The 13,019-nt window shown below is 31.1% G+C and overlaps 1 protein-coding gene across 1 annotated transcript; it reads left to right on the top strand.

Moving 5' to 3' along the window:
- Window positions 1–481: 481 nt before the first annotated feature.
- LOC143081211 (putative inhibitor of apoptosis) lies at window positions 482–12,292 on the top strand. Its single transcript, XM_076257345.1, has 6 exons — window positions 482–579; window positions 4,946–6,132; window positions 6,965–7,152; window positions 10,441–10,603; window positions 11,277–11,426; window positions 12,042–12,292. The coding sequence occupies exons 2-6, from the start codon at window positions 4,953–4,955 to the stop codon at window positions 12,239–12,241; spliced, it is 1,881 nt and encodes a 626-aa protein (XP_076113460.1). The 5' UTR covers window positions 482–579; window positions 4,946–4,952; the 3' UTR covers window positions 12,242–12,292.
- Window positions 12,293–13,019: the final 727 nt, after the last annotated feature.

Genomic DNA, 13,019 nt, shown 5'->3' with positions numbered 1-13,019 from the left:
TAACGAGTACTTTTTGTGTTTAACATTTCAGTACAATAAAATAAATTATCATACAACTGATTCAGAATACGTTAATAATGTATTCACCTGTTATTTTGTTTAATATACTTTCATTTGAATTAACAAGCTCATGCTAAATTATTCACCAGCGAGTGGAAACCTGCTGTTATATTGATTAAATTACTTATATAATATATCCAATGCGTTAGTACATTTTCTATTTTTTGATTCGTACTCATAACTATTCATACATTCCACTGTGTTTTAAGTTTAATGAAGGTAAACGTTATTTCAGATGTTGTGAAATGATCAATAATGATGAGATAGTATATCTATATGATTGATCGACAGCGTAGCGTATCATCACTCTATGATGCATACATATATATTTTTAATATCAATTTCCTTATGGGGTAACTGATATCAAGTACCTGTATGATAGTATCACTTCATTAATGACATGTTATCATCCTATCTTTTAAGAATATATAATACAAAACGTTACATTTGTAAAAGGAAGATGCATTACAGTCCCATAGCTGAACAGTACATTAATATAGGAATATCAATTATATAAAGGTAAAACATTATAAATAGACTTATATATATAATTACTTCACAAAATTATTAAACAACTAATATGTTAAAGTTTATTAAATAAAGGGAACACAGTGAACATATAAGAACGAAAAACTTCATTCTGTCATATCAAAGAAAGATTTCATTTTTGTACAAACTCTGATGTGTACCCGGTTTGCACAAACAGTATGACACTCAATAATATCCTCGATTTGTTTGCTATAACTACCTACATTTAAATGATTATTCGTAGTTCAATCAGCCACACGTTTTCCGTTTTAGTGTGGATGTAATATCCCATTTACATAACATGCATAAATAATGGTAATTATATTAATACACCTGCACTTTTTGAAACAAACCCTTCTGTATTTCGTCGACCTCTATGACCGTCCATGGGCTACATTTCATGCGACGGGAATTCAATCGCCTTGAATTTTAGAATTTGATAGCCAAACAGAAAAGTTCTAAAGAACATGAGAAGTCTAGAAACGATGGTGAACATTTCAAATGATTAGCAAATCGTTTGCATATCTAAAAACATATTTTATGATTCATTTTCATAACAAAAAAATCTACAAAGAAAAAAAAAGTGATTATACAAATGTATTATAAGAATATTAGTTACGTGTATTTCATTTTAAATCAAAGAATCAAACGCGGTGTTTACTCGCTTTTATTTTTAACAATAAATTCTGGAATATTAATTAATTGGAGACGCCGTTTTTATCTCATCAATGAAAGCTTTACATTACTAAAGTGAGCATACACTTAAGATGAGCAATACAGTATTAATTAGTGACGAATTTAAAATAAAAATAGTATACGACTGGTTTCTTATCTCCTACTTATTTTTCATACTTTGAACATGTATCCTCTTGAGGTCATATCTTGAATACTTCACAAATTTTTCATTAGGGTTGCATATTGCCAATCCTACAATTTTTCTTTTTCATTTTGGACTGCACCTTTAGAGAAATCGCCTATTATGGTTGTTAAATCTAGATCTTCACCCTTTCCACTTTCCATAGATGTATAAATTAAACTATAATAAGTACAACATTATTATCAAAAATGATAACAATTGAAACATCAGACTATTTCAAATTTAATATTTTCCATAGTACATTCATTTCCTGACATCTATTTGAAAATAACACAACTGAAGGTAAATTTGTTTTCATCAAGCTAGAAAACATTCACCAGTTTTTTCTATATTAGACATGTGCTGATGACCAGTTTTCAGACACTTGGAAATAGACAATTATGAAGTGATTAAGACATTACTTAATCAATTCAGTCAGTCAGTCATGATTTTTATGTTTTATCTATATTGCAAAAGATGTGTAATATTAGAAACTATTATTTATTCAAAATTGATCCTAAAAATACTATCATGTTTAAAAGTCAGCTCATGATGAACTGGAGATTAGTTTGATTTACTTAACCATGCTAATATATTCCGATATTATTGTTTTCTTTTCCCCTTTTCTTCATTGTTGTTTGTTTAAATTAGCAACATAAAATCATAAAACCGTATCAGAATAAAATTGATTGTAAGAAAATCAAAGCTTTTCTTTATTGTATGAATTGAAATTTGTATATAAATGTCAATATACTGTACTACTTTTAAAAACAAATGCTCTTAGCATAAGTTGTTCAAAAGATATATTAATTTATCTCTGTGAGCCATATTAATTCTTACTTTTAATTAACAGTCAAACAAAAATAGCTTGCCATAAAGCTAACAAGGACATACAAATAGTAGTACAGTTCGTGTAAGATAAACTTTGCGTAAGGGAGTAACAAATTTAGCCTATCAATAGTGTGCGTCCCAAACACTTTTCTGTGTTATACTTCAAGTGGAACGCTGAAAGCCAATTATGTTTAAAAGTACCAGAACATGTGAGGGATATTTGACAAAAATTAGGGGGGACGCAAATCCAAACTATTTAAGGTTAACATTTCCAGAGGGAAGTTGACACTTGAGTTTTTCAAAAATGTATTAATTTGTAAACGGAAAATTTATTAAAGAAACATGAGAAACATGAGAAAGGTATTTTATGAATTATTCATTACAAACACCCTACGTTTATTTAACTGCTGAGCTGAAGATACCCTCGGGGTATACGATATTGGAGTACACTGGAAATGATAACTAGCAGTATACGGACGTCTAGTACATTAAATAGTTCTGCTGTATTTTCTTCCTGGTTTGTAGTGTTTGTCTAAAAATAGGTCTTAAAAGAAATAGGTGACACGTCAGATATTTCTTTTCGATAAACGCATTATTTCCAGCAGATGCATAGTTATGGTTATGATGGTACATTCAGCCAGGATTTGGTTCAAACATATCTTTTCAGCCAGAAACTAGTTGGAACTTGTGATTTATTTTTTTTGGAAAACACCCGTTTCTAAATATAGATGCCAATTGATATAAAAAGCCTTCATACACAACATTACTGTTAACACACAACAAGGAAGGCTATATTGTGTACGTATACTTGCAGTTTTGATATACATTTGTTTTTTCAATTGTATTTTCTTAATACGTTATGTTAATTATTCCAACATGTCTAAGTAAAATTAACCTATTACTTTAAATTTAATATGAAGTTACATATTCATTTTGCATTCAGTTGCATATTTTCAGTATCATTATATTTTTTTCACTCAAAGGGGGTTGATAAATTAGAAAAAAAACTATAAAACTATCATACTTTTTTAAAAAATTGTCAACATTGTTAAAAAAAATGGCTTTTTGTATTCTACATTTTTAAATATGATACAAACTTGATCTGGGAGGATCAATATTAGGTTTTCATGGCCAAATTGCATTTTGAAATCGTTTGTATTTAGGAAATGTCTTTATTATGAATAGCTCTGATCCCTGCTGGTGTTTTGCGTTAATCTTTGATCTTTTTAAGTTTTATCATCTCCTAAAACTTGTTTCAGATTTTGAGTTTACTAGTATCCATCGAGTATTATCGATATCTGCATCTGGTGCATTAACATTCAATTTGGTACTATTAGTTTCAACAATATACCATTATTTTAATCTATCGAATTGTATTTAAAAAAATGTAAAATCACAATAGTTTATTCTTCAAAGCCAAATCTTTACGTTTGTGCTGATAAATTCCTCTACACATAAAAATACGTAAAAACTGGTATCTTGGCACAAATTATATTTCCTAAAAATTCTGAGGTAGACAAACCATTGCTATTTTGTTTATAAGATAATCGTTTTAATTGTAAATACAGACCATATATGAAAATCGCAAATACAGATCTAAAATTTAGAATCGAAATTTGTCATATTATTTACCTTACCAGTGAATCTGAATCACATGAGAAAACTCCTAGTGTTGTATAAAAGATAATCTTGCTTCTCTTTTTATTAATTTTTAGTGTCTGTTTGTGTACATTGTGCTTTTTTTATTTTGTGGTGTCTTTGTTGGGCTTAATGGTAAAAGTCTTTGGTATTCTTTGTTCTAAATTCTATCATATCTTGATCTCGATAAGATTTGTGAATGTCATTATGTTCAAAGTTCAGCACCGTTAGACTCGGAATCAAAAATAATTTATCGATTTTTCAATCTGACAAATATATAAGAGACTACAGATAAGTAAACAACAAACAAAATATGGATCCGGAATCGTAAAACTTCAATCGATATGAGACCGGTATGTGTTGACAAGTTAAGCGACTTCTGTTGCATGTATGTGTGCATTTATCACCATGTCAATCAACATTCTGAAAAAAAAATGTCGCAATCGGTTAGTTTATATATCAGAAAAATATTCGAGTATACATGTATAAGGATTTAAGACCGCGCGAAAACAGGTCGCGAGTGAGTTGAGACACGAACAGACCGTATCGGTCAACCAATTTGTTTGAAGTTTATGGAACTGGAATATTTACACTGCTCACTACTATCGTTTAGTCTTCAATCGAGTGGAGATTGAAATGGTAAAGAGCATTAAAGTATTAATGTACTTTTTCCAATTTAAAGAACAAAATTATTTTGATCCGTTTTTTATGTTTTTTTCCCATCAGGATTTTAACATGTACAGAGTCAAGCTAGATGAACTATATGTTACTCGTTGTAGCTTTTGTATGTGTGTACATCAATGTTGAAAGTGTTGGTTTTAAATCTCTTCAACATCTTATTTGATGTGCCCTTCCCAGTCTTCAGATTCAAGCGTCACTTTTGATTCTAGTGTTTACGAAACGTGCGTCTGGCCTTCAAACAATTATAGTTATAATCTAAACTTATCCAAAGCTACAAGAAACCATGACACAAAGAATTCAATAGTAAAAACATATGTATTTTTTATTCTAATTGATCTTATTATTTTACAGTATCGACATGGCCGTACCTTACACCGATGATGAGATACCTAACGAAAAGAAAAATGAAAACACGGATCAAAATGATGATTGTGAATATAAAAATCAAACCGAAATTCAACGATTAGAATTACAATGTATTGATATTGAAACCAATACAAAAGAGAGGAAAAACAATTCGTTATCTGTACTTTTTATTTTCCTATTAACTTTATTTTCTTATTCCCGGATAATTGAATCCAATTATAAAAAGCATATGATGCGAAATATAGCAAGAATCAAGGTTAAATGGAAAACAAATACTAAAATATCTTCACCACTACAGACGAAGCATTCAAAAACAAAATGGATATTTGATAATATTGTAAGACCTTTGCGTTCTTTCCCTCAAAATGTGTACCATGCTTATCCTTTCTTTCCTCAAGACTTCAGTTCATTTAATCAAAACGATAGGAAATTACAAATTTCGGAAAAAATGAAATTCGAGGGTGCTCGATTTGCATCTTTTTCCACGTTTCCAGATATTCCAGGAATTTATGTAACAAGGTTGGCAGCAGCTGGATTTTATTATACCGGAACAGGAGATGAAGTTATTTGTCACAGTTGTGGTGCTATGTATAAACACTGGAAACGTAATGATTCAGCAATCGAAATTCATAAACGAATTTCCCCACATTGTTCATTTTTGGTAGATAAAATAGATAAAGAAAAAGAAAATCAGGGTGCATCCGGAAGTGATATAATTGAAGCAGATAATAAGGGTTCAATTGAAAGCTACAAATCTAGGTACCAGACTCCTGTTTTGGGAGATGATAGAACACTTGAAAATAAAGTACTACAAAATAAAGATAGTTGTTTTTCAATTGTCCCTGACAGTGCTGCTGTCGGAAGCAGTATCCACAAAGAATCTGCTTCTGGAAATGACAATCTTAGTGCGTCGAACTTGATTAAAACAAATCATAGTAATGGTCCCACGTCGAGTATGTCTAGAATAGTTACACAAGAACCAGCGTCAGGAAACATATTACATACTGGAAATAGTGTAACAAAAGAAACACCAAATCGAGGAATATGTTTGGATAAACCTAAGTATCCCAAATACGCTGTAATATCAACCAGGATAGATTCTTATAAACATTGGCCAGCACATTTAACGCAGTCTCCTGATGAACTGTCTTTAGCTGGATTCTTTTTCACAGGTAAGGATACCCACTGTTATTATCAATTTTTGAAAACACAAAGAGTTCAAAAAAAAAAAGAAGAAAAAAGAGATATTTAAATGAAATACAGAAAGTTGCAAAAGTCGCAATAGATCAAATTTTAGACAAGTTACCAAATATACCATGTCTACATTTTGCAATTTTTAAGAATAAAACATACAACCAATTTGATAACACCACCAACGGAAATCACCAAAACACGTGTATGGTTTTGTAAAATATCGAAGAGTAAAATGTGTCGATTTAACCTTTACCAGCACTTTCATTATTGAAAAGAAAAGTCATCAATATTGCAAAAAGGAAGCATGAACAACACTATCCATGAAACAAAGATTAGCTATGCCAACACATTCTTCGTGTTATTTAACCACAGTGCTACTGTCTTCAATGTGGATATGAAAAATTGAAGATTTTTTAACAGCTGACGAATGTCTGCATCACATATATTGAACATAGGCTTATGTGCTTTACCATCGTATAATGTCAAAGTACCATCGTATAATGTCAAAGTACCATCATATAATGTCAAAGTACCATCGTATAATGTCAAAGTATAATCATATAATGAAAGTTTTAACATAAGGCAGTTACGGCGTTCCATAGCTTTACATGGCAGAACTATCATAGATGAAATCATACGCTAATACATAATCGCAATAGTAGTATATTGTTGTTCAAAATGCAGCACTCTAACAATTGTAATCATAAAATAGTGTTGTAAGGTTACGCTGAACAGAGATCAACTTCTACTTACAAAAATCATAAATCCCTGAACGCTTTGCACATTATGTATTTCTGACATTTATTTCAGGTATAGAAGACCACTGTCGCTGCTTTTTCTGTGGTGGAGGCCTTCGAAGCTGGGAACCAGGTGATCAGCCTTGGATAGAACATGCTCGCTGGTACCAGAACTGTGCTTTTGTGCGAAATTGTAAAGGGGAAAAATTTATACAAGACGTCCAAATGAACAGATTAATACCGACAACACGACAAGACAAGGTATGGTTAAAAAACACATCAACCACACACTTTATCAGCAAAAATCATTGGATAAATGGTAGTTTGACAATAATTTTGTTTACTAAAATGCTTTATATTTCCTTAACAACAGAACATGATTAAATCGTTCAGCAAATATTTACAGAGTAATCTCCCCGTAGTGTAACGTACCACCTTAATTATAAGGATTATTACACTATTTAGTGTAATAATCCTTATAATTAAGGTTTAGAGATTCAAAAAACTATTCTCATTACTTTTTTTAAAGAAAAAACAAATCATGGAAAAACACACAACCATTTAGAATTAAGTTTTGAATTTTGAATTTATAAATGAGTTTGAGTTACTATACATATCCCTAATTAACTCGAACTGAAAAGAAACAACAGATATAATAACAATATCGTTGTATGTTGGAGTTTTAAGAATCATTGTTCATCTTACAATGTATCAACATTTTTAAATTAGTTAATGAATCAACAAACATAATATACTGAAAAAAAATTAACAAAAATAACAAATTCCGAGGAATATTCTAAACGAAAAAACCATATTCAAATGACCAAATCAAAGGCTCAAACACATCAAACGTTATATTCCTGACTTGATTCAGTAATTCTTATAATGTAAAAAATATCATACTAATTCAATAGTACATGACAGTAAACAACACAGAAAAAGTATTACGAAAACTATGTTGAGGATATGATTAACAAACTAGACACAAATAGTTATCAAAGGTACCAGGATTATAATTTAATACGCCAGACGCGCGTTTTTGCTACATAAGACTCATCAGTGACGCTCATATAAAAATATTTATAAAGCCAAACAAGTACAAAATTGAAGAGCATTGAGGATCCAAAATTCCAAACAGTTTTGCCAAATATGGCTACGGTAAGGTAATCTATGCCTGGGATAGGAAAATCCGTAGTTTTTCGGTTAATTTAAAGTTTTGTAAACAGGAAATTTAAACAAATGACCTCATTATTGATATGCATGTCTTTGGTGTTGACTACTGAGCTTGTGATACCCTCGCGGACGAAACGTCCACCAGCAGTGGCATTGACCCAGTGGTGTAAATAGTTATCAAAGGTACCAGGATTATAATTGTGTACGCCAAACGCTCGTTAAGTCTTAATAGAGCTTTCTTACAAATCAACGAAAGGTACGAACGAACGTAAAGGGAGCACGTATTACATTTCCACAATAACAGTTTACGGAGTTTTTGTTTTATCCAGTAAAACAGCATTCTTTTCTAAATCAAGTTTATTTTTCTAAAATAATAATATCGCAAATAATACACGATTTTAATATAAAAAAACAGAGAAAAAAAGTGTCAAATACACTTACGTCCGAGACGTTACTTACGTAAACCCCGAGTACACACATTTCCGCGGGAATTTTCTAAGCACGAGTTTCACGATTAAAATTTTAAGGTTCATGTGGACCCTATGGTTAAAATGGCCGTATTTTCACCTCAAAATTTTCTCTGAGTACAGGCAAACCTGTGCATCTGGAAAAGTTTTAAGGCATAGCATGCCCTAGATAAATATAATTCAAATGCATTGTATGATTTAGAAAATTCATAACTTAACTGGATTTTGCCTTACACTTATTTTCGTCTCTGCAGAAGATGATAAAATCAACAAACAGTTGAGTTTAGCTTGATATGGTCCACTCAGGTACACAGTTTAAATAACCAATTATTGTTAGGTATCTATTGTCCATCTAATGTCCATGTCAATTAAAAATGCTCACTTTAATTTTTACCTGTGGGGAAGTTCTCAAACCTGTTTCCCAACTTAGTTTATTTTGGCACCTTCTGGGGGGAATGAAAAAAAGTGCACGGCAAAATTCTGGTAAGTTTTTATTTTTCTTAAACATAAATAGTTATCAAAAGTACCAGGATTATAATTTTATACGCCAGACGCGTGTTTCGTCTACATAAGACTCATCAGTGACGCTCAGATCGAAATAGTTATAAAGCCAAATAAATACAAAGCTGAAGAGCATAAAACATACTTAAAATTCATTTATCTAGGGCATGCTATGCCTGAATTTTTTTACAGATTCGCAGGTTTGTCTGTACTCAGAGTAAATTTTGAGGTGAAAATACGGCCATTTTAACCATAGGGTCCACATGAACCTTAATGACATTATTGAAGTACGTTAGTTATCCAGTTGATATTTGTGTTGTTGTTATATGTCACTAACTGTAAAGTTTATATGGCAATAAAACTTTGAATTTGAATTTGAATTTGAATTTGAATAGTTAGTCTTTTAACGACAAGATTCACATTTAATTTTATCTTTTTAAGTACACCAGAGACATATATATGTCTCTGAGTACACCTACAGCGAATTGTCAACGTGGAATATCGAGATTTGCTATAAAAAATTATGCTGCAGTGTTTTTTAAAAAGTAATGTTGAATAAATCTAGAAAAACAGATTTTGTATCTAAAGAAAATAAATCTACAATTTTGCACCATATATTTTGTGGATTTTATAATGACGATTTAAAAGTACACATGTTTGGGAGATAGACGCGAAGTTGTCACTTATCGTCCAGTGGCTTATAATTATTTCATGAATCTTCAGGACTATAGACAAAACGCAATTATACGCTAAAATAACCGTTCCATTGCCCCGGTGTATCATATATACACATTAAGGGAGGGGGCAATGAATTTTACCAGGGGTGAGGCGATGGTTCAAAAGTTATTAAACGAGTACCAGCATATGGCATAGTATAAAGATCATCTTTTTTTTACTCATTTTCATTTTATTATTTTGAGAGTTGCAAATTTTGAATCAAGGAAGTATTTGTGTTTTGATTTTTTTGATTTTTCTGTAAGGGAAGAAGACAGTGTATTTACCTTGACATTTTCTTAGGTTAAGCAGTGCAACGTTGTAATATTGAAGAGTGAGGGAGGGTCGGTTTTTGGTGTTTTAGGGGGATTTTTTTCGTCTGACTACCCTATATTTAGGATATTTTGTAGTGTTATCTCCTCCGACCTGATGTTATCAAATTTTAACCTATCGTGCGTTCCGAAATCCTAAATATATCTCAAGAAAAATCCAATTTAATAAGTGTCGTTGCATGTAGGATAATTGTCCGAAGTTCCACGACTATTATCTAAATATGTCAAAATAAAGGATCCCTAAAACGAGTCTTACGTATGATTCGTCAACCATACGTACCTTTCGTCAATTTGTAAGAAAGCTCTAGTAAGAAAAAGATAAAGAGCATTGAAGAGTCAAGGTTTTGTTCTTTTTTTTTCAGAATGAAAGCAGTGGACACACTAGTTTACCAAATAAAAATAGAAATGCAAAAACGAATATAAATTTTGGGAGTCATCCTGCTGTTCTCTCTGTTTCAGAGTTCGGATATGATGAACGTTTGATAAAGAGAGCTTATGATTCCATCCTAGGAGCAGGAACGACGGGTATGATACTACAATAAATATGGTTTATTTAATGTTGACTTAAAAATCATATTAAGGAAGTTTATTAAGTTAAAAAAAAACATGACCATTTTCATCCATTATCTTTTGCCAAAGTTCAACTGGATAAAAAAATGACAAATTACATGGTTAAAGCAAAGTTGAATTAAAACTGTATGATAGTTTGCGTTGACAACTCATGAGCATGTCATAAAAATAAAATCCCAAAAGAAAGTATACTTACAATATTATGATTACACCAAAAGTGGATTTTGAAGTGTTATTTTGTGACTGAAAGACGGGTAAAAAGTAAAACCACAAATATACTGAACTCCGAGGAAAATTCGAAACTGAATGTCCTTTATCAAATGGCAAAATCAAATGATAAAAAAGCATCAAACGAATGGACAACAACAAAAAATGATAGTATATTTGCCTGCATATTCAATTATTTCCTTTATCTAACCGTCTTTACGATTTAACTATGTATTGACTTTTTCATAAAACGAAATAGTAGATGAAATAACTCAACACTTGTGTTCGAACCTAATGAACATCTGCTCATATATTAAAATACACAATATTTGTTAAAAATGCCTTCGTTTATTTCTTAATATCCCACAAAAAATAAATTCATGGCGAATCAATCAGCTTGACGCATATTATTTGTTTGTAGATATCACTGGAACATTATTACTTGAAAAAATATTCCAGTTAGAGGAAATGTCTAAGATCAAGGAACCTTCAGGACAGCAACAAAAATTGATGAAAGAAACTTCTATGGAAAAATGCAAGCAAGAAATCACAGTAGACCCTGAGCTTGAATGTAAATATGTTTAAGCTTATTAAGCACGTTAAACAGGTTGAAACAAAGGGAAATAACTATAGCCACGTGTTATTGTTTAAGATGTGAGCGATTTTATTTTGTATTATTATTTTTTAAACAAACAATTAAAAGGTCAATTCAGCAACTTGATATAAAACCGTCTTTCTATGATTGCATTACTTATATGATTACAAGCTGGCCATTTTCTTTTTTTCTCTATTTTTGACACGAATGATAAGTATACATAATGCAAAAGTATTTTTCTACTTTAACACATTGTTTGTATACCTGAACTATTTCCCACTGTGCTAATCAAGTACTGGCATGTTTCAATAATTTTTACAAGTGATCGTTTTCAGAAGTAACTTGAAGGTAAAGTGTTTTAACTTGAAAATGTCAGTCTTTTAAATACTTTCCCACGTTCGGTTTTATTGCATTACTTAGCCATTAACCAAATTTACTGGATACTTCTTATTTTGTTTATTTTGAAGTTGTCCTTGTAATCTAAAAACATACATGTACGATTAAATATCTAAAGTCCAACAATTATGTGATTATTTTAGCTATATGATAGAGAGTTGTTGTCGTTTATCTATCAGTGCCTTTGTTTTGTAGTATCTGTCAGAAGTTTGGAAGAAGAAAACCAGAATTTGAGAGATCAGCAGACTTGTAAAATATGTCTAGACGAACCTATCGCTATCGTGTTTCTACCATGTGGACATCTGGCATCGTGTGTGAACTGTGCTCCTGCTCTTCGACGATGTCCTATATGTCGCGCGTTTATTAAAGGAACAGTTAAAGCTATCTTGAGTTAAAACCATTTTGTTTCAATTAATTACGGGCATTAAAAATATATTTCCATCATGCATACTTTTGTTGTAAATATATATAATACCACTATGATTTTGATGACCATGTGAATGTTCCTTTAGTCGTAACAATATTGTTCTTGTAATGATTCAATTGCCGTGTATGCAATATACCTTATCTTTGCTTGAAAAGAAAGTTATGACTTGCGTTTAAAAAATCATCCTTTACATGCAGCTATCATACAAGTGAAAGGTTGGCTGCTATATAATCAGATATAATCCCCCGTTTATTACATTAGGAAACATTTCGGAAAAAAGATAGTTCAGTGATATACAGTTTCGTGAATTTCATCTCATCAAAGAGACCGGACATAAATCAAGGCAGTAATTGAAAAAATCATCCATAAAATTAGGATTATGTTCATTAAGGCAAAATGTTACCTTTTTCTATATACAGCTACTGCAACTTCCAGTCGCAAAGATAGAAACAAAATTCATAATTTTGAAACAAGCAGAAGACGTGACGACTTTAAGTATCAATTGTTTTCTTTTTTCAAGTGTCATGGATGAGTCTTTTGAAGATGATAGGCGCGTGTGGCATACAATGTTGTAAGTTTGGTCAACTTGAATATATTTTTTTATTATATACCATATACTAATTAGTTAGTATAAGTTATCTTTAAGCTTGTATTCCTATATATATACAATGGAATAAAATACCGCCTCTTAAAAGCTAACAACAGACTAAATTGGTTGCGCAGGATTTCTAGGATTAAACAACAAT

Source organism: Mytilus galloprovincialis, chromosome 1 (assembly GCF_965363235.1).
Source record: "Mytilus galloprovincialis chromosome 1, xbMytGall1.hap1.1, whole genome shotgun sequence".
In the NCBI taxonomy this organism is placed as follows: domain Eukaryota; kingdom Metazoa; phylum Mollusca; class Bivalvia; order Mytilida; family Mytilidae; genus Mytilus; species Mytilus galloprovincialis.
The sequence above is the reverse complement of the archived record's forward strand: the minus strand, read 5'-3'. Positions and strand labels throughout refer to the sequence as shown.